This window comes from Thermobia domestica, chromosome 9, assembly GCF_964235325.1.
Source record: "Thermobia domestica chromosome 9, izTheDome1.hap1.1, whole genome shotgun sequence".
Lineage (NCBI taxonomy): Eukaryota > Metazoa > Arthropoda > Insecta > Zygentoma > Lepismatidae > Thermobia > Thermobia domestica.
Window position 1 is genome coordinate 98745721 of NC_137462.1, and position 22911 is coordinate 98768631.

The 22911-nt window shown below is 37.3% G+C and overlaps 1 protein-coding gene across 1 annotated transcript in view; it reads right to left on the reverse strand.

Annotated features, from left to right (window-relative positions):
* Window positions 1–22911, reverse strand: part of LOC145694877 (multicopper oxidase 3-like) — a 92230-nt gene that overhangs the window by 52568 nt on the left and 16751 nt on the right. Inside the window, exon 2 of the mRNA XM_081771585.1 lies at window positions 5059–5224. Within this exon, the coding sequence (XP_081627711.1) occupies window positions 5059–5224 (166 nt within the window). The remainder of the gene's footprint in view (window positions 1–5058; window positions 5225–22911) is intronic.

The window sequence follows — 22911 nt, forward strand, 5'->3', positions numbered from 1 at the left end:
ATTCTCATGTGATATATGATTAGATAAGATTCGATTAATAAGCAATAAACACGAAAATTGACTATGAAACGGGTAGCTTATAGTAGAGTAGCGAGGAATACAATTCAAATCGTAGCCAGTTTAACTATTAGATTTGTCTTGTTTTCTTAACCACTTCTAAATTAGTTCAGAGAAATCCAATAATTTACGTATTTAAGTCATCTACAATGTTGGATATTAAAACTTCAACTTCAAAAGGAGGGCATCGGATTGACACCCGCATTTGCCGAATGAGTAGAGGATGGAAAGACAGTAAAACCATTAGCAGTACAGATCCTGGACGAGTCATAATAATCTGGCCACGGCCCCAGAAAGCAGAACAGAAGGGAAATAAGAAATCCACAATTCAATATGGTTTCTTTTGACTGTACATCATATGTGTGTGTGTGTCTAGAAAGGAAGTTTATATTTGCTTGTATTAGTAAATGTCAGAGGAAGATATGTACATTTAGAATAGTGACGAGAATTTAGCATTTGGAAAACCGAATTGTACGATGTTTGCACTAGGCAAATGACAGGATGGTATCTAACGTACAGGTTCCAGGCCGCTTCCTTCCTTCACTTTCCCGGTTATTGTGATCAGCGTGGGAAGTCATCCCTCATACGTGACGGGCTAACATGGCCATAGATACCGAAAGTCCAGAAATCTAATTCCTAATCCTAGAAAACTTACTGTGTCCACTGATTCGCCTCTTCTTTTTTCCTATCGAGTGACCGATTTTCTTTATTTCTTGAGTTTTTTGTGTTTGTTTTCTTCAGAATACAGTAATTACACGTAAACGTCTTTCATGTTATGATGAGGAAAGAAAGATACAACGTGCTGTTTATTTCTTCGTTAAAATCTAAATGTTCAAAGAAATCCAAAATTTCTCAGACAAGAAGCTTGTGGATACAAACTTCGTTTTTTCATAATAATAATAATAATAATAATAATAATAATAATAATAATAATAATAATAATAATAATAATAATAATAATAATAATAATAATAATAATAATAATAATAATAGTTTCCTCTGCAGCCGTTGCATCTCCAGTTTCAATAGTGAGACATACAGGGTGGCCCAAAAGTAGGTACACAGTACCATACTGATCAGCTCATTGCATTTTATATAATTTCTTATTGTTATCCATCAGGTAGACTTAGTTTCTTTATTATTTGTTCTTAATATGTTTTACTTACATCTTAAGCTCGGAAGAACCGAAGCAAATCAATGCAGGGGTGTATACCTACTTTTGGGCCACCCTGTAGAACATGAGTAGCCACCATTAAAGTCGCTGTTACCCGCACAAATATGAATGAATTGACTCCATTAACGAAATTCGGCTAAGATAACCGCTCTATAGCTAACTATTGTGATAGACAGAACTAAAAAAAAAAAAAAAAAAATGCTTTCGTTCAAGGGTTACCTTGTGGGCTGACGGGTGGACGTAAATCAACATTACCCGTGAAGATATTAACAAACTAATTCCATTAACGAACTCAAACCGAGATAATCGCTCCAGCTATCTATTGCAATAAATAGAATTCAAAAATTCGCTACGTATTAAAATTGCAATTTTACAAGGCCCATTAGCGTGATTTTATTAAGTATTCCCGATTCTGTGGTGTTTTATGTCTTCATTGTTTCCTGATGATATGCAACATTCCTCTACATACAGCTCAGTGGCTTAGTAAATGCAATTTATATGTAATCGCTTTATTTACCACTTCATATGCGTTATTAGACATTCCCAATCGCGCGTGGAATTCTGTATTTAGTTTTTTTTTTTTTTTTTTTTTTTTTAAGTGTTAACTCAAGTTTTTATCTGTCTAATTTTCTCTTTTTTGTTTAGAAAGAAATGTTTTTAATATACAATAAAATATATTTTCTCAAAAAATTATTACAAAAATGGGGGGCTACTTAAATGTCCATGCGTTTTATATGCGTATGATGTGCATTATCTGCCAAATATGCAGATATTTTATTAATACGCGAGTAGTTAATTAAATGTCACTAAGCGCATATTATCTTCAAGTAAGTAAGATCTGTGTGTTATTATCATAGTGTTACATGAGTGAAAACACTTCCATACTTTTATTCTCCATACATGCTCGCTGGTGTTCTTGATTAGAGTTCTGCTACTTGGAAAACACGTAGCAGAAAACGTTCTGCATTGATTCCGCATGGCATAAGCGTGCACCATTCTCTAATATGTACACATTTTCGTTAATTCACTACGATTATGGTAACCATAATTGAATCGCTGATTTCAGAAACGTCATAAGTCAATAATGTCAATAATGCCGTAAGTCAATGATTTGTGACGTTTCTCAACTCAGGAACACTTGTTGCAGCTCGATATTGCACGAAATATTAGCGTGACTTGTGACATATCACAACCCAACGGTGTAGCTACCAATCAAAAAACAAAGCTGTATGTAAACTCATTTTCGGCCTATGGCTGATTTATGACGTTTCTCGAATCAGCGATTCAACTTCAACAGCGAAAAATTGGTCACCGAAAGAAGTCCCAGTCAAAACTATTTTGTAATAAAGTAATAATTTCACAACGGAAATATGAAACAAAATGCATGTTTATGTGTAGATGGAAACATAATAAGACAGTGTTAAATAACAAAGATATAGTTAATTATACAGGGTATCCACATGAAACGTCCCTGATTACAAATATTAATTCCTGGGAATGATTAGTTCCAGAGAATAACGGTTTGCGGCATCTTGAAGAGCAACTCAAACCGTTTTTGTTCTTGTTGTTGTTGTTGTTGATTGTTAATTTTTGTTATTTGTTACAGGTGTTCAGTAATAAAATTTATATGAACTTTGTTATTTGTTGGAGGTGTTCATGAACAAAGATGACAACAGCATAAGAGAGAGAGTAGTGGGTGGTGTGCTTGGCTGAGACTAAATCATCAATTACTGTGCAAAGGAACTTCAGATGAAAGTACCAACGGGACCCACCAGACGTCAACACCATTAAAACATGGTTTGAGAAGTTTTTAGCCACGGGGAGTGTTAACCGACAGCCTGGCTCGGGCAAAGCATGAACGTCTGAGAAAACTGTGGATGGGATCAGGGAGGCCTTCACTAGAAGCCCAACAAAGTCAGTTCGCGGAGCGTCACGCGAGCTGAACATCTCACATTTAACGGTCCATAAGATATTCCATAAAAGACTGCGTTTGTATGCATATAAGGTGTAAATCGTTCAGGCGTTAAATCCCGATGACCTACCAAAACGAACCAGATTTGCAATTGCAATGGAGATTCTGGAACGGGTCGAAGTTGGTCCCGATTACTTGGAGAGGGTGATTTTCAGTGATGAGGCAACCTTCCGCATATCAGGCAAAGTGATTCATCACAATATGGGCATTAGGGGTTCCGAACCCCCATACGTTGTTCGTGAATATTTCAGAGATAGCGAGAAAGTGAGGTGTGTAGTGTGCTTTGGGACACGATAGAATTATCAGACCATTTTTCTTCATGAAGCGCACAATAACTGGTCCCGTTTGTCTGGATATGCTTGAACACTTTGCTTATCCACAGCTACTCCCTTTGCAACTGAACGTGATATTTCAACAATATGGTGCCCCACCGTACTGGTGTTTAGATGTTCGTAGGGCTTTACACCGAACGTTTCCACAGCGATGGATTGGACCTGATGGCCCCAGTCCTTGGCCACCACGATCTCTCGACATAACCCATTGGATTTCTTCCTATGGGGCTATGTCAAAGATAGAGTCTACCCACACCTGCACGTGATATTCCTGCTCTTCGTCACAAAATTGAAGAAGCCATCAACTAGATCACACCGGACATGCTACACAACACATGACGGGAGATTGATCGACTGGACATTCTGGGAGATACTAAGGGGCCCATATAAAAGTGCAAACAGTTATTCTCTGGGACTATAGTTTCTATGCAATTAATATTTGTAATCAGGGAGGTTTCATGTGGACACCTGTATTACAATAAACTTTATTTTGTCGTTTTATATTGAACTCTTCTATTTTGAGCTGAAAAGTTGTCTATTGATCAGCAAGAGCACATATTATAACATACCTCTTTTTAAACTAAGATTATAAGTTGGAACTTTTTTTCTCAAAACGGGACGTATGTTCATCTTAATCATGATGGCAATTGGTATCAAAATGCAGTTTAGAGTAATATGACTTTTCCCGAAGTGAAGACCAAATTAAAGTGTTTTCCCACATCCGAGAAAAGTGGATTAACCCTATTATATGAAATGCAATGTAATATTGCAGTGAATACAATAAAAATCCTATATAATTTATTCACTTGTAAATGAGTTTTTACCACACTGAGAAAGAAAATTGTAGGTGGCATACTTTAAAAGGTAGGTTACATGCGTAATTTCTGTAGTTTTTGGACTTAACGTACAGCAGACGTATAACTGAAAACGCATGTTTTATAATACAGTGTTCCATTTATATGTACTTTCCGTATGAAACAATATAGGTGGTCAGGATCTCACATACAAATGGACTACATAGAGCTGAGGAATGTAACATAAGTATATGAATGTGATATACGGAAAACTGTTAGATGTCAGACATCCTGCAACGGCATGATGTAACATCTAAGGACAGTGTGTATGTAGCATATGGATTACGTATGCTCCATACTGATTTCTGTAGTAAGCAAGAGGATTCCGTATATTGGTACAATGTACCGCTGTCCGGAGAACGGATTTTTCTCAGTGCAAGTGACCCCTAAATAAATTTTCCCGAAACTAACACCCAGCTTCAACAATTTCTTGAAATTGAAAACGGGGATCTGCTTTTTAATGAAAATTGTGAAGTTAAAGCCTTTTTCCAAACAAACTTTAGAATCAAATAAACCATAAACTACAAGCTTTCGAGTATTAGATATTTGGGATTGCGATTGTTTTCTTCAACTTTCATAAGGTCTATTTCTATAGAATACTATTAGATTCTAAATAGTTATAGTGTTAAATTTACGTTAAACAGTTACGTTAAACTTTAGAAAACTTACTCTGTATACGTAGCGTAATCCTCAAGAACAAATTGATAGTAACATGTTAAACTTCTGCCTTTGCATGATCTAACACACTCAGAACCATCCACGACTTTTTTCTCTTCGCTGCTGTCAGGAAATATGATTGAGTCTATCCATGACTTTTCATCAGATAAGAAATCTTCTGCAAGAAAAGACGTTCATGAGAAAGATAATCACTACGGCACTTGGTGAACAAGATGAAAGTCTCAAGTCATGTTTGAGAGAAACTTAGGTATTTTTCCATAACTAAGTGTTTGATTTCAATGCACAGCCTATTAAATTCATTTTTGCACTGTTACCAGAAAGAATGAAATTTTTAATCCAACGTTCTAAGATTATGTTAAGTTGGGTTAGTACACATGATTATGGAAAGAATGATAATAAAATCCATTTATTTTGTGCTCTTTCACCGAGAATCATGCCCGGAGTCAGACGCACCAAAACCACACGCACTGTAGCTACTAAATGAGTGAGGAGAGCTCATTATCACTAAAGTTTGATAAGATTTCGTTGGAAGACATAAGGATTTTTTTCTTTTCAATTCAAATTGCCCAAGGATATAGTATACATGAAGCTGCATTAGTTCCCGAAGGAGCAAGACGCTCATACTTTTAGGGATTATTCATTGAGTATGTACGAACTTACAAAGGGGGTAACAAAGCGACTTTTATTTACTTATCGACTGATACGAAAATAAAAAAGAACGTACCTGTACTTTATATCTGCATATGTAGTGCCCTTGTACTTTATCTATGACTATGTGTGTGTGGGGGGGGGGGATTTAACGCATATCGCATGTCTTGTGCACATGGATACTTCTTACTATTGCACTACGTAGAAAATTTATGGTATTTCATGTAGAAGTGGTAATAGAACACAGAAGAAACGCAGATCAGGGGTTCTCATGTATACTACTACCTTGCCCAAATCAATATAACCAAGGTTCATCAAAAGAAGTTTTATCTAACCTTTCGCTACTTAAGTTGTACAGATTTACATGTGCTTGATTGAATAAAGCGATGTGATAGACTATGGTATTATTAAAGTGGATTGTATGAATGTTTTGGTTTTGCTAATACTATGACTGGATTGACTTTAGATACTTAAGTACATCTAATCTAAGAAAATTAATATGAAACACACAAATAAAACTGTCTTGAAATGTAGGTGTATCACCACTTCATTGTAAATAACGAAATTGAAAAAAAAAAAGAAAAAGAAAAGAAAATCGACCTTAGGATGATGCTCCACAACGATGCTATGATGAAACTACAGACGTGTTCAAATTATTACACTCAACATTCAGTTTCTGAATATTTTACTGTTCTTACAATATTATGTGAGAAAATACGTTCGAACTTAGTCCAAATTACTACTTTGTAACTCTGTCCTAATTTCCAGTGGGTGTGGCATATGCTTTTCAATATCAATAAAACAAGTGAGTACGTAACATTCAAATATAATTACTATAAAGTGTGTATATAAAAATTGGAAACAAAAAATGAAATGAAATACTTATAAGAAAATTATCTCTCATACAAAGATTAATATTTCTTATTAAATCCCTTATTTTTTATTAAGTCTTTTATCCTTTGTGGCATCCTGTGTACGCGTTTAGCACATTTTGCCTTCAATTCAGCATCGTGATGTCACAAATTGTTGATCTCCTTGACCAATTGAAGTTTGGTTCTAATGTGCTTCTTCTCTAGTTTTTCTTTCATGAAGCTCCAAAAGTTTTCAATCGGGTTCATATCAGGACTAGTGCCTGGCCACGGAAGAACACTAATTTCGTTGTCCTCGAAGAATTTTGTCACAGCTTTGGCCCGGTGAAATGGTTCTCCATCATGCATAAAGATGAATTGTACGTCATCAAACCAGAGTGCAGTCTGGGAAAGCAGTTCTTCTTGAAGAAGTTGTTGGTATTAGTCGTGTTTCATTGTCCTCTCTACTATATACAGTCTTCCAGGCCTGAAAACAGACATCACACCTCAGACCATGACTGAAGTAGGATGCTTCACGGTTTATATTCCAACTTGAATTCCTCCCAGGTCAACGTCGCACATATTGTTAACATTGATCAGACACAAAGATAGGCCTACATGATACATCACTGAAACACACTATTCTCCAATCATCTGCAGTCCAGTATTCTAGGCCCCGTGCCCATTCAAGGCGCTTTGCCATGATTGGAGTAGACTTTAATTTTTGTTTTCTTTCTTGACCTGTGCTTTTTATTCCCTCGGCACAAAGAATCCTTCGAACACTTTCAGGCCATATGTCTTGACTATACTCAGCCATTTTTATGCTGAAGTCTATTATAAGTTGCACTTCTGTTTCCCAGAGCCAATCTTTTTAGTTTTCTAAAACCTCTTAGCGATAGCTTTGGTTTTCGCCCACACTTCCCAACCCTATTTGGCTCTTGTTCATTTCAACAGAGATTCTGTCCCAACTCTACTAGCAGTGTATTGCCGTGTATATCTTATTTCCACCAGAAGTATTATGTTAACTTCCATTTTACGCAGAGAAAGGTCTTTTGCTTTTCCCATTATGCTTCAATAACAGAACTACACTCGGACACAAAATTGCTTTTAGTTTCTTTAGGTGTAACTGGACATGAATGGACATGAATGAATCAAGTACTGCTTCTCTGACACATATTACCTCCCGGCCGCCATCTTGGATCCGCCATATTGGATTCAAGTTTATTTTTTTTCAAATGGGAATAGGTGCAAGTGATACACCAAATCCATGTACAATTTTCTCGGAAATTCATTGGTGTAGAGAATTTAATCGTAGTTTGTACCGTTTGCAAGGTATTGCATGTTAAATATCAAGTCCTTTAGGAATATTGAACCAAATAGAAAATTGTGCAGGGCCCCGTGTGTATATACAATCTTTTACGTGATTTATCGTCGACGAAATATTCTCTGAACGTACATACATACAGACACACAGACGTCAATACGAAAATCGAAGGTCTTCGCCCAAATCTGGTCGTATCTGGATTTACTTCAGGCATTTTGACCCTAATACAATACTTTCTCGTCATAGTATAACATGAAAGTAATAATCACTCACAGAAATGTAGTAAGATTATGACACTAATGTTTTAAAGAGTTTGTTTATAACTACAGCATTTTTTCAGTTAGAAATTGTTTTGATTTGTCAACATCAAAAACGTAAGCGTAACTGATATCACTCTACAATGTCTATTCGCAAAGTGCCTGGACTGATTTAACATGCAATACCTTTCAAACGGTACAAGCTACGGTAAAATTCACTACACCAGTGAATTTCCGAGAAAATTGTACGCGAATTTGATGTATCACTTGCCCCTGTTCCCATTTGAAAAAGTGAAACTTGAATCCAAGATGGCGGCAGGGGTGGGTAACATGTGTCAGAGAAGCAGTACTTGATTCAATTTGTTTTGCATATGCCCACATCATGTCCAGTTATATCTAAAGAAACTAAAAGCAATTTTGTGTCCGAGCGTTACAGTGGTGTATGATTTTGTGTCTTCATTCCGGATACATGAAGACCCATAAATATGCAATTTACATGCAAATTACCGTTATGGGCCGCTAAAATTAGTACAATACACGTTGGGGTGCGAAGAACTTTGCATTTGAATCAATTTTATACGAATCTCGAGGGGACATTTCGCGAAGTACCTTGTTAGAGGTTTCGGTTACTGTGATAGTTTACACTAGGTGGTTTACATTAGCCTCTTATATATATCCATAATCTACCAAAATCAGAATGGATCATGCATCACATTCAGAATGCATCACATAATATTAGGATGTTCCATCTACAAAATCATCCCCTTTATTTTTATATTCATTCTATTTAGATTAACGGGGGATGAAATGGATGCTTTTGCACACATTCAATGGAGTTTACCGCAAATGTCTCACTCTGTAAGGCAAAGTTTTGAACGTGCCGTAAATTTCCCAGAAAAACTGGTTTTCTGGTTGTACTACTGCAAATGTCCTAATACCGGTCTATTCAGCGTATCTAGCTCTCCCAACTTTTTATTGAATTTAGCGCCCTTTTACTTTTAGATGGTTGGTCAACGAGATTCTCTTACTAGTTTACTTTTACAGAAGGGATAATCAAATTTGCGAAAATTCAATGTGTTACTGTGTAATCTCAGAGCGTCCAAAAAGTATTGAGCCTTTTGCACACGAGATGGCGTTAATGTGTCAATTCTCAGAGTATATAAGTCGCAGTGGATCAGGCGTAAGTTCACTTGACAGTTGACAGTTGATGCTAGTAAATGTGAAAGTAAGTGTTGGAATTCTTATAATAGCCAAAAGATGATTCAGTCCTTTCATTCTGAAAATTTCAATGTCTAAGATGCTCCTTACAGTTTGCGACCAATCACAACAAAGGGGATGATATTCTGGCAAAAGTTGAGCAAAATTCGTATGTAAGCTGTCATGATATCGCGAATGACCAAAATATCCATCACCAAATAGTATTAAACCATTTAGAGAAAGCTGGATCCAAAAAGAAAAAAGGGCCTATGTTTAGCAGAAGGGGTCCAGTTCTTTTCTCTAAAAATGTTACAATTTTGGTAATTTCTGTTCACATTCGGTTAATTTAGGGTAGGTTAGATTAGTTTAGTTTAGGTTAGGTTAGATTAGTTTATGTTATATTAGTATAGGGATCCCGCATGATTTCCCCCCCCCAAATATATATATATATATATATATATATATATATATATATATATATATATATATATATATAATTTCGCTTATTTCTACTAATATTAGGTTAGTAGGTTAGTTTAGGTTAGTTCAGGTTAGCTTAGGTTAGTTTATGTTAGGTTAGGTTAGATTTGGTTACGTTATGTTACGTCTAAGTACCTGCATCATTCATTTCTCCTGTAAATTTTGTGTTTTTACGTGCTTCTGGATCCCTTGTACTAAACATACTCCAAAGAAAAGCCTCAGCGTTTAGGCGCTACATAATCTGACTCAAAAACATTTACTTGATCGAATTTCATCTATTATCGTAACGAACTCGAGCCATTTCTGAAGCGGATGAACACAAATAATGGAAAGTGGTTAACCCACGACAACAGTGTGGAAAAGGTAGTTGTTGAAGCGAGAAGATCCTCGACACTGTGTGGCAAAGCCCACACTGACACACAGAATGGTTTTGCTGTACGTTTGGTGGGATTGGAAAGGCATCCTGCATCATGCGCTGCTCCATTCGGGCAGAACGACAGACACGGACCTGTAGAGTCAACAATTAGCCCAAGTGCACCTAGCAACTCAAAAGAAACGAACGGAACTGATCAAAGAAAGATCGTCGTATATCACGCTCACAACACCAAACAGCACACATCTTTAACGACCCAACAGAAATTGAAAGAACTTGACTGGGAAGTTTTAATGCATCCATCTTAAAAAAACGAACCTAGAACCGTCAAACTATCATTTGTTTCGGTCTCTGCAGAATTCCCTGAATTGTGTTAAGTTAGTTTCATCACAGGCGTCTGGAAACCACGTGTCACAATTTTTTGACGAGAATTCATAGAAGTGCTATAACGACGGAATTATGTTGTTGACGGGAAAATGGGAGAAGGTCATCGAGCGAAATGGTGCAAATATGTGGTTTATAATATTATTTTCAAATCACAATAAATGTATTCTTAATTTTGACCTCCAAAAGTCTCCAATACTCTTTAGACAAACTGATAAACAGTATTTATATATCTTCTGCTATTTATTTATTTATTTATTTATTTTCGTGCAGCTGTTTGGTATTCCCATTCTTATAGTCTCCCTAAAATCTGACTTCCAATATCCACCACTATTCCTTGGTAGGCTTTGATTAAAAACTTCTTTTTCTTGTATAAATATCACTCGCTTTTTAGTCTGAGATTTAAATTGCTATTTTTTCAAGACAGTTGCTATTTTAGTACGAGATTTAAGTTGCTAAGATCAACTTTTATCTAGAACCTTTAAATTTTAAAGATATATTTTTTTTAATATCTTGAAGTCCCATATATATACAGGGTGCTAATGAACTATACAGACAAACTGTAAGAGGTGATTCCTCACATCAAAGTAAGAGAAAAAGTTCGTATGGATCTATGGCAAGAAGTTCACAGTTTCAGAGCTAGGGCTGTCCAAAATCGCGAAAAAGCCAAATTTCAAAATGCCCTATGTCGAATTCGACTGTGGATAGTGGCCCTTATAAGCGTAAAGGAAGTCACGCATACGCAATCCAAAATTCATATTTCATTAATGTTCAATGGGTGAACATATTATTCCCTGCAAGGTGAAATTCCCAGACTAGGCAGCCGAATTTTGACATATGCTCTGAATTTATGATTGGTCCAAAGTAGGCAAACGATAAGCCTTGAAAGCAGTGAACACGGAATCCTTTGGCGCGATGTCGGAAGTGTTAAGGATCGTCAGCAGCATGTTGTCTCGTACTCGGGAAAACGCATGGTGCGATGTTTTCTTTCACACTTATAGATGAAGAAAACGTGAAATATTCCGTGACGAAATACATATCATCACCAAAGGTGGCCATTTTCCACTGCGCTCGCTCGGGCTCGCGCTCACCTGTCTCAGCTGGGCTCGCGCTCACTCGCGCTTGCACTCACTTCTCTCAACTGAGCTCGCACTCACTCGGGCTCGCGCTCATCTCTCTCGACTGGGCTCGCACTCACTCGCGCTCGCGCTCACCAGTCTCAACTGGACTCGCGATCACTAGCGCTCGCGATCACTTCTCCCAACTGGGCTCGCGCTCACTCGCGCTCGCACTCACTAATCTTATCTGGGCTCGCACTCACTCGGGCTCGCGCTCATCTCTCTCGCTCAGCTCGCGCTCACTCGGGCTCGCGCTCATCTCTCTCGACTGGGCTCGCACTCACTCGCGCTCGCGCTCACCAGTCTCAACTGGACTCGCGATCACTTCTCCCAACTGGGCTCGCGCTCACTCGCGCTCGCACTCACTAATCTTATCTGGGCTCGCACTCACTCGGGCTCGCGCTCATCTCTCTCGCTCAGCTCGCGCTCACTCGGGCTCGCGCTCATATCTCTCGACTGGGCTCGCACTCACTCGCGCTCGAGACCACTTCTCCCAACTGGGCTCGCACTCACTCGGGCTCGCGCTCACTTCTCTCCAATAGGCTTGCGCTCACCCGGGCTCACGCTCACTTGCCTTAATTGGGCTCGCGGGTATATGATGGGTATAAAGAGGTATTAAAATCTAGACTTTGACTAGTAGTAGACCTAATTCAGTAGAAAATAGAGCTATTAATGCTATATATCAGTTGTCAGATATAAAAATAAAATAATAAAGATGTTGCAGGGTTTAATGTATTAAACGTGGGCGGACTTTGAGGACCTTGAAATGAAATGCTCCTGATATTTAAATCTGGGCTTTGACTACTAGTAGGCCTAGTTTCTCAATAGAAAATAGGCTATATGACTAACGTCATATAGGAGTTATCAGACGTCAGAATAAAATATTAAGAGTGTTGTAGAGTTCAAGTCTTAAGGCTGTCATCACACTTGCAGACCAATACTCATTAATTGAATCTCTTTCTTATTTACTAAGATCAAAACAACTTATTAACAAAAAAAAGCTTAGTGTTAGTAAATAAGAAAGAAACTTGTTTGAGTGTTTGTCTGCAAGCACGACCCAAATATATCAATCACGACCCCAATTTGGGCAAGAAGCAAAGCCCAAATATATCTGAGTATGATGATTTCGTAAAAAAAAAAAAAAAAAAAAAAAACAGTCCTGTTAGCAAACAAATTCTATTATGTAAGTACTCATGCCTTATCATGAAATTATTTTAATGCAGTTGATGAATTGTCAGGCTTATAAGAAAAATTTGGTTCGAAAATTTCCAGGGCCAAAATTAGGCTTACTGTCGCCCATGTTTCACACATTAAACTTGCAACATCCCTATTTTATTCTGATATCTGATAACTGCTATACGACATTAGTAGCTCTACTTTCTACCGAGTTATTTGGCCTATTTGTAATTGTACTCAAAAGCTAGATTTTAATATCCAGGGCATTTTATTACAAGTTCCTCAAGGTCTGCCCACGTTTAATACAACGCAACTCCGCAACGTCCTTATTATTATTATTATTATTATTATTATTATTATTATTATTATTATTATTATTATTTATACCTGATAGATAAGTCATATAAGATAGTAGCTCCATTTTCTGCTTAGGAAGTAACTAACACCTGAATTTCAATATTCGGTGAATTTTATTACAAGTCCTTCAAGGAAGCTTATGTTTGCTATCGGTGAGCTTTTGTCCATCCCTGTAATATGAGACTGTCGGTGAGCTTATGTCCGGTGAGTTTTTTGCCGGTGAGCTTATGTCCAACACCCACATTACGCATAGATATCTCTTGTTTTTAACTAACACACAGATTCTTAGGTTTTAATTTTTTATTTATTTATATTTTTGTGAGAAGACAGCTTTAGAAGTAAAATTAGAAGTAGAAATTTAGGAAGACATTACAGGTATTCAACATTCGCGAAATTACAGAACTTATAATAACAAGAGCGAAACGTTTCCCGAAAATCTGCTAAACGTTTGGTAAAGGAAGTAACAGGATCTGATATCAGTGACTCTAAGTGTTGGTTAAAACCATTTTATAATAAAACGGCTACCTCTGCGGAAGCTAAAAGCAAACCAAAAGGTAAAAGGGAACTTTCTCTGATCTCTTTATATCGGTTTGAATGTAACACAACGAAATAATAGTACTTCAGAAGGTATTGCAATGTCAATGGTCTCATAGGCTCCAGTAATACTTGCAGGAGTTCCGGCCTATCCTACAGAAATGTGCTAATCAAAGCACTAAAAATTAGAGATTTTTGAGAAATTTTGGTAGTGTATACCTCCAGAGCAATAACTTTTATATATATAGAGAAGGAAAAGTAGAAAAATATTTTCTAAATTTTTTAAAATGTACTTTTAATCGGAGGGGGCTTGTAAGAGAAGTAGCACGGATAAAAATTAAAAGACTCTGTTGCTTCAAACTAAAAGAAGAAAACTTCCCTACTATATTAATAGGCATGGGCGCGAGACGCGAGAACGCGAGAAGTCTCGTCTCGTCTCGTCTCGCAAACGAGACGAGAACGCGAGACGAGACTTATAACATTTTGCGAGACGAGAACGCGAGACGAGACCTGATATCTTTTGCGAGACGAGAACGCGAGACGAGACTTCAGCAAGTCTCGCGCGAGAAGTCTCGCGCGAGAAGTCTCGCGAGACTTCTCGCGGTCTCGCATAGTTTGCATTTGTGATATTGATATGGTATTCTTTTGCATGTACCATCATACATATTAAAGAGAAGATAGTTAATAATGTAAAGATCGAGTTTTGTAATAAACATGGGTGTACCGACAGTAGAGCGCCAGCAAAGACAGTGATGGCGAAAAAGCGACGACCAGGAGAGCGTTAGTCAAGAGATCGACGGGTCAAAAGGCGACGCACAAAGAAAGCGACAGCCAGGAGAGCGACGGTCCAAAAGGGCGACGCACAGAGATCGATAAACTATGGATCAAATGCTTGAAACGCGGTCATAATTCAAAATCACTAAAAATGGACAAAAAATTGCTATAATGAGGCTTTTGATCTTGTTAATTATCAATTTGACATCAAATAAAAAAATGGAGGGCCAAATTTGGAAAAAGTAAAATTGGCGAACTGGACTTGGTACATTGGTGCATTTGACTTTGTTGATTACAAACTTACTAATTTGACATTAAAATTTTAAAATTCAAAATGGCGGATCCATATAGCGGACTGCGTCTGAAAAAGTTTGAGATTCGAGAGGGAAAGATACTTTGTCTACTTCAACAGCTAGGACAGAGTCAATCTACCAGTCATTTATTAATTAAAATATAACTTAATGAAGTCATTTTAATTTTTCAGTTAAACAATTGTTCTTCTCCCCCTTATTTATTAGCTCAGCATCCGTTCTCTATGCACTATATACTTTATACCACTAGCACTAATAGGAATTAGTAACACAAAAGATGATTTTTTTTCTATAGAAAGTACAGATGATACTTATTATTCTCTCAAAATTACGTTCCCTTTGACACAACAAATTTTTCAATATTTCTTCCGAAAATATAATTTTGGTTTAATTCATCGACTTGGACTAAAAAGATCCAAATATTTCGTAACCCAAAATGTGTATTTGCGTCACTACTACGTGGTAAAAAAAAAGGACTGTCCACATATCTATAGTGCAATTTTGAATTTACTTATTTATTTATTTATTTATTTTTTCATTTTCGGTAGAGCTCCAAGAAAATGAACATAACTTAAGATTCAACTATGGCCGTATCTTCAATATGAATGGCGTGCATTTCAAACCATTCCATTTTCCTTCCTATCACATATTGATAAGTGTTCAGACAAACACTCAAATCTCGAATGCGACCGCACGAAGATTTTAGCATAATTTGTCGTTTCCACATGGAATAACTCTATAGGTATTGTCTACATGTTCAGCCGAATCCCCATGGAAGTTATTCCCTTCATCACCTTCGTTTGAGTCGTCTAAAAGTTTGTCAGCTTCCCTGTTGGAAATAATTAAAAGGTTTACAGCTTCAGATGACAAATTCTTCATTTTCTTATGAAATGATTTGCCCAAAGAAGAAATGAAAGGATCTGTTGTTGCCAAAAGCCTTCGGAACTTATCATCCATGTTTTCAATACGAAAACAGTTTCGAGAGAAATTCTGACAAGCTGACAAGAATTCAGACGTTTCAGACGATGAATTCGATAAAGATTCGGCTGAACGTGTAGACACTTATATGGTTGAGGATGAAGCTTTCGCAAAAGAAGGAGAACAACAACAATTGTTTCGGTGAAAATGTCTTCAGTAAATTGTCCACTGATTTCGCGTGTTTATTCTTTGGGGCCGCGGTGGCTCAGTGGTAGAGCGTTCACCTCTGGTGCATGGGGTCTCGGGTTCAAACCCTGCTCCCGCCAAGTGAACTTTGTGGTGGACAAACACCGTGTGCGTGGGTTTTCTCGGGGTTCTCCCGTTTCCTCCCACTTTCTTCATTCCACCATTTCATTCATTTCTCATAATCACCGTCTCCTTTAGCCTAACCGGCATAACCGTGGGACGTAAAACTCAAAGATTTCATTTCATTTCATTTCATTTTTCGCGTGTTTATTCTTTATATAACTCCTCCTGTGCCATTACCACGCTAAATAAACACCAAAAATGAATTGAATTCAGGCCTGGTCATACCGAAAGTGAAAATGTTTACTATTTGCCTAAACGAACAGCTAAATTGCCGTATTTTGTTTTGTTTAATCTTGTTTTTGAGGCGAGAGATAGAGACTGGGCGAGAGAAAATCAAACCTGTCTCGCCTCGTGACCAGGACTGGTGATATTCAAGAAACAGTTCACATTTGTTTCGAGATAATACATTAACGACATCTCAAGATAGACTAATTTTTCCTCTTGTCGCATCTCGTGAGCATCACTAGTTAATATAAAAACTACTAATACTATAGAATTAAACTCGTTTGGACCCGACACTACTCGAAACTTGAGCAAATATCAAGTCGAATTGGAGATTTTTTGAACCGAGTTCTCGAGTGGATATAAAATATTTTTATTTCGAGTGAAGCCAAATTTAAAGAAAATTTGTTTGAACTTGCTCGTCCCCAACCCTCGAACAGAATGGGTCCAGAAAAGGTAAATCAATATTGTGCGTTCGTGCTGTACTTTGCAGTAAGGAGCAATGCTGTCATAATTATGAACTCCCCAAAGATGTTAATGTTCTACAAAATTGATACCTTAGAAGTGCATGGTTCTCATCGAAACATCCCTTCCACACAACATCATCACCTGAAATCGTAGAGACAATCACAGACGAAGGCAAGTCAGTAACTAATATTTTATTTCTAAACTTTTGGGCTAGCATTTATTTGAACATTTACTATAAATTATGTCGACTAGTGGAAATAAAAAAAAATACAATTTTCCTTTGTATTATGAAATTTGTATTGATTTTTTTAATGTTTTACTGTTATTTTGGTAGTTTCAAAGTATCTAGTTAACGGGGTAAGTGTTGTGACTTTTCGGCAACACTGATAGTTGCTTAGTTAGCTGTTCTTGTTTCTTGAAATGGTTTGGTCAGGTTGTCACAATTACTGATTTCATGATAGGTTTAAGTTAACAAGGTTAATCAAAATCTAGTTATTTTAGGAGATTTCCTCATGACAAAAAATTCAAGAAATAAAGATTGTGTTAGTTTTTCTTTTCCACTACTTTCCCAAAATGCAATAAAATAGATTCTTCCATTATCTACACTGTTTTCTTTATTTTCTCTTTGGGGTCGTGAGCCAAGATCTTTGGTCATAAAGTTCTTGAAGAGGGGGAGGCAAAAAGGGGGAAAAACGACACGTTTTGTCTTGAGTATCCACCCTCCTCCTGATGATGAGACATCTTGACAAATCATAAAAGCAGGATAGCAAATACCAGTACAATACATTTTTTTTTATTATTTCTTTATTGAGGACATATTTGGAAGCTGTCTTTTCGGAAAATTTTGTAGACGGAAACAATGAACTTAGGTAACATTGCATATTCGCGGCTGCAGTTTCCGGTCTTCTGTTATTGCACCCTCGGTAAAAATATCCTAGTTCAAAAATATACGGCTCGCTTTGATTTTTCCTTCAGTGTAGAAATTCGAGGCGTCGGTCAGAGGATACCATATCTTCTCTCTCTCTCTTTTTGTCTTTCTCTGACACTCTGACTTTCTTCTTCCTATTTTCAATGCATTATATATATATATATATATATATATATATATATGAGGGAAAAAGACACAAGTTTAGTTCCAATGTGATGTAAAGCCTCTCGGTTTAGAACAGATTTGTTCCCCCTGCCCACCAAATTGTTTTCTTACGGTAACTTGTTTTACGAAGGCAGAAAAAGGGCCAATTGGCTTGTTTAAGAAGGAAATTTTTTTTAGTCAAAATAAAGCAGTTGTTTCTTTCCGTAAACATAAATTTAGGATAAATGGATTTATGGCTGCAAGACGGATCCTCTCACCAAAACCAAGTTGTTCAAGGTGTTGCTTTCTGTATCTCCAACGTGTGTTACTTGTAACAGAGTTAGATCTAAAATTGTAACTGTTTAATTCCATGTGACAATAGGTTAGACCACCGCCTGCTGGACGGAAGGTTCGCTCGTTGCTGTCATTCTCTGCCTGCTCAAAGACCCTTCAATGTTTTTCGAAGTTTGACGCTAGGGCGCAGCACAAACACACCCTATTCCAAACTTCACAGCATATATCACCATACAGAGTGAGATATATTTCTGTCGTTGTTTTACAATGTGTTGCTACTTGCTAGATATATTTTGAAAACTGGTATACTCCTGTGTTTCATTTTGTAAATCAAAACAATGAAACCCGGGGTTTCGTGGTGTATCTTTTCGTGAAACTGAACTGAGGCAGAAGTGGTTGAAAGCAATATCAAGCGTTGTTTAGTGCTGTAAGAATGGGGAGTGGAAGCAATGACATGACTGATGCCAGAAGAGCCCAAAATGCCATAAAAAGAAATGTTAAGATCTGGATTTATTCTGGCATGCAAATATTGCATGCCAAACAGACTGTGATTCTACCTCAGAATCCATCAGTTTGAATTCTAATAATATAATGCCGCCAATATATGATCTACTAGGTTCGTTTCTGGTAATCTTAGAGGAAATTAAAGAGCCAAGAACGCCCCTTTAGGCTGCAGGCATTGGTTTCAGAATATTTGGTGCACGTAGCTGAGGAAAAATAGGCTGCACTACATATGTCGAAAATTTTCGGTGCCACCAACTAGAAAACCAATTAATGGATGTGAAATGCACTCAGGATAGAGGAGGACTTCGTTATCCCACTTCTCACTTTCTGCGAATTGTAAAAAATATTCACTCATTTGGTGAAGCGGCTTTACCCTATTGCAAAAACGTCAGACTGCCTTTTCCAAACTTGAGTCATTATATAGCTCCAGCGTTATGCCAATCAACTGCGTCCAGATGCTCAAAAGATACAACCCACACATCTCAAGTCGTACCTATAGTGTTACATAAATTCGTAAAAATCTGCTCTTACAAACATTGGCAAGAGACAGTCGGAGAATGTGACAAGAATTCGTTTCAGATCAAGACCTCTTCACGGAAAATATTAAAATTGTGATTTGTGAACTTCTGAAAGAATTAAAAAAATATATATATGGAAACAACAGAATATCAAGTGTTCAGTGTTGTTCTTCATATGGGTCTTCTCACAAGATCAGAACACGAAATTATAATGATACTCTCGAGTGTAAGTATGTTTTGAAATTCTGAAAACATTATAAAATATGTCTATTTAGCAGTGGTGGTTTTAGCAGTAGGCCGAGTGGGCACGGAATAGGGATGCGCTCGAGTCGAGACATGTCTCGAATCTCGACTCGACTCGACTCGAATTCGAGTCGAGATTCGAGTCGAGACACACTTTGTAAAATTCGAGACGAGTCGTGACAAACGTATTTCTCGACTCGAATTTTCGAGTCGAGACACGAGTCGAGTCGAGACGGCTCTTAAAAATCTCGACTCGACTCGAATGTCTCGAAAATCTTTCTGTAATTTTTAATATTATTTTGAAGAAAGTATTCACTCAGAAACAGCCTTGAAACCAATTCCAGCTTTTATTCCTTCAGAAAGGTACAGAACGCATAAAATTAATAGTTAATCTTTAAAGATTAAGATTTAATTTTCAACTCAATTCAGTTAATTAGAACTAATAGTTAATGTCGTTGTATTTGGTTGTACTGTAAATATAATGATAATAATAATAATAATTGATTATCTAGTTTGTATAAAACTATTATCCGTAGTCTAAATCTAGTTTGTATAAAACTATTGCGATAGAGTGAACTTCATAAATTCTCTGAATGAGCAGTTGGTAGTCTATAGTAATTTAGCATAGTTATAATTATTGTGTTTTCGTTCCCATGAATGCAATAGGGTTACGTAACTTCTGGATTATTCGCTTGCCTAACTATTCTCAGGCTTTAATATGTTGCAGCATATTACGAGCTACGGATAATATATAATGTAACATTTGTTGTACATCACATATTATGATACGAGACTATTTTACATAGTGTATCTTATCTAATATAAATAAAATAAAGAATTTGTTTGTGTGTTTGTCTGTCTGTCTGTGCGACCTGGGGACCAGGCGAGTGGACCGAGAGTTCCCAAAATTTGGTCACGGGTACCTTAGTCCAGGCCCCAGATCAAGACGAAGCGTTTTTTTTTTTTTAATTTCGAACCAGGGGGGTCTCGGGGGGGACGTTTACTGGGACCGACCTGGGGACCAGACAAGTTGACCGAGAGTTACCAAATTTTGGTCACGGATACCTTGGTCCAGGTCCCAGTCTAAGGCGAAGCGTTTTTGTCAAAATTGGAACCAGGGGGTCTCAGGGGGGCGTTTAGCGAGACATGTAGTAAAAGTAATCCAAATTCATCGACATTAGTGTCAAATCCATAGTTTTCACGGTCGCTGAGATCAATGGTGACACTTCCATCAGCGATGACTTGCAAATTCAGCTACTACTGTATGCGGGCCGGGTGTCAGCGGGTGAGGAATACCGAGACATGTATAAATAGCCCATATTGATTGATACTAGTGTCAAATCCTTAGTTTTCGCGGTCACTGAAATGAATGGTGATACTTCCACAGGTGTTGACTTCCAAATACAGCCCCCAAGCAAAGAATGGGTATATTAAGCTAGTATTACAATAAATGGACTGCTTGGATGCCAAGAACTAGTACAGATAAGTACCATCCACTTCTATGAATAGGTATTTTTTAAAAGGATTTTTGTAAACACTAAGTTATAAAACAATGAACTACATACAGTAGTTATGGTTTTGGTTCCCAACATAAAAGAAATATGGATTGTTCATGAGATATTGAACTTCAACTTTCACTCCTGGAAAATTTCAATTTTGGAGTTAGGCCACTTGGCATCAAAGCAGTTCACTGTAAGATAAATACAGTCCACACATTAGTAACATAGTTGTTCAGGGGCCTTCGATTTCCATCCTCTCAAATGAAAGCTGAATGATTGCTTGATACATGCTGACTTTATAGGAGAAATAGTGTATCAAGTTTTCGAGCTTTGGTGCGTATCCGTATTTACACTCTGATATAACTTTAAGTTCACACTCAAATCGAGCTAATTGTTTAATGCATTTCGAAAGCTTTTGTTTTTATGCAGCTCATTAAGGAAAATCTATTTCATAATCGTAACATTTATGTACTAAGAAACTATGAACGTAAAGTGGACTCGACCTAGCCCCGTGGCCGCTGTGACTCAGTGGCACAGCTCTCACCCTTGGTGTGTGAGGACTCTGATTCTGTGTGTGTGTGTGAACTCCGCGGCTAGTGTATGCGTACAGAGTCGGAAGCGGTATGTATTGTTTATATTACTTACAACGTTACCCCCCACATAAAATATAAATTCCCCCGTTCTCCCTTCTCTTTTTCGAATACAATGAACCGACTCTTTTGCTGAAGAACGATGCTAAAAGAAAATTGAAACATCTGTGTCTAAACTTTCTTTGAAGCGCAGTCTTTTGTATTTGTAAGGTTTTGCGAGTGTTTTCGAGATAGCCAAATTTTTACCATGGACTCCTGCTGCGAACTGACCGTGAGTAAACACCCGATCTCGCTGTGCTCAATTTCTCTCGCACACGTGAAATGGGTTTGTTGTTTCCAAAACAAATAGGAAGTTACCTTGTGCTTTTGCATTTCTGCACGCACACAGGTACCATTGTTGTTTTAATGATCAGAAGAAATATCAAAACCATCCGATATATATGATACAAAACAGCTAACAGAGGGAGGCAAAGATAAAAGTAGGCCTATACCAAGTTTTCCGCGTGGTACCATTATGGAGAATAAATATTTGATAAAGTCACGTAGATGCGCTTAAACCTATTCCATCTGTCCTTATAACTTTTCTGGTCTCATCAATTTCTCAGGAGAATACGTACAACATATGTCCAAATTCCATATATACTCTTTCTAAACTAATGAGTAAACTCATTAAGAACACCAACTGATATCAATAAACAGGAAAGAAAACAATACTTTATACTTCTATCATTTGGTACACATCTCTGTGAAGCACAGCTTGTTTCTTTTTGAAATAGCTCCTTCGTGTCACAGCTGTGGTTAGTTTTGTTTTGTGTTAGGATGAAAGAGAGAAATGCAACATTTGCTTCGAGGTGAAGTTATATATATTATTAAGATGAGCGGTGATAAGCGAGGTTTAACAAAGAGTGCCTTTCGGATGCACAATTTAACGGGTAGTTGCAGTCCGTGTTGAGAATCGAACCAAAGCTATGTAAGACATGTTAATATTGAGCTCTTTTGTGGTAAAAGTGAACTTCAGAAACACACAAAAGACTTGAAACATCAAGCTAATGTAAAGCAATTGAAAAATAGCCTACCTATCGCTGCATCTTTTCTATGGCTAGAAACATGCAGTGTGTAGCAACAAGAATCGTGTTAAGGACTTTTTTTTTTTAACATAACATTCCCTTCCACACCATAAAAGACAATATAATGTTTGTTAAAAGAAAGTGCACATAATATTTTTAAATTTTGTTTGTGATCCTATCATGCATAATTATAAATAATGCCTTTCATACTACGAGAATGAGTTCAAGTATACGTCATGGCCCCTCTAAAGCGGGGCCGCGGTCGTTCACCTCTGGTGCTTGGGGACCCTGGTTCGATC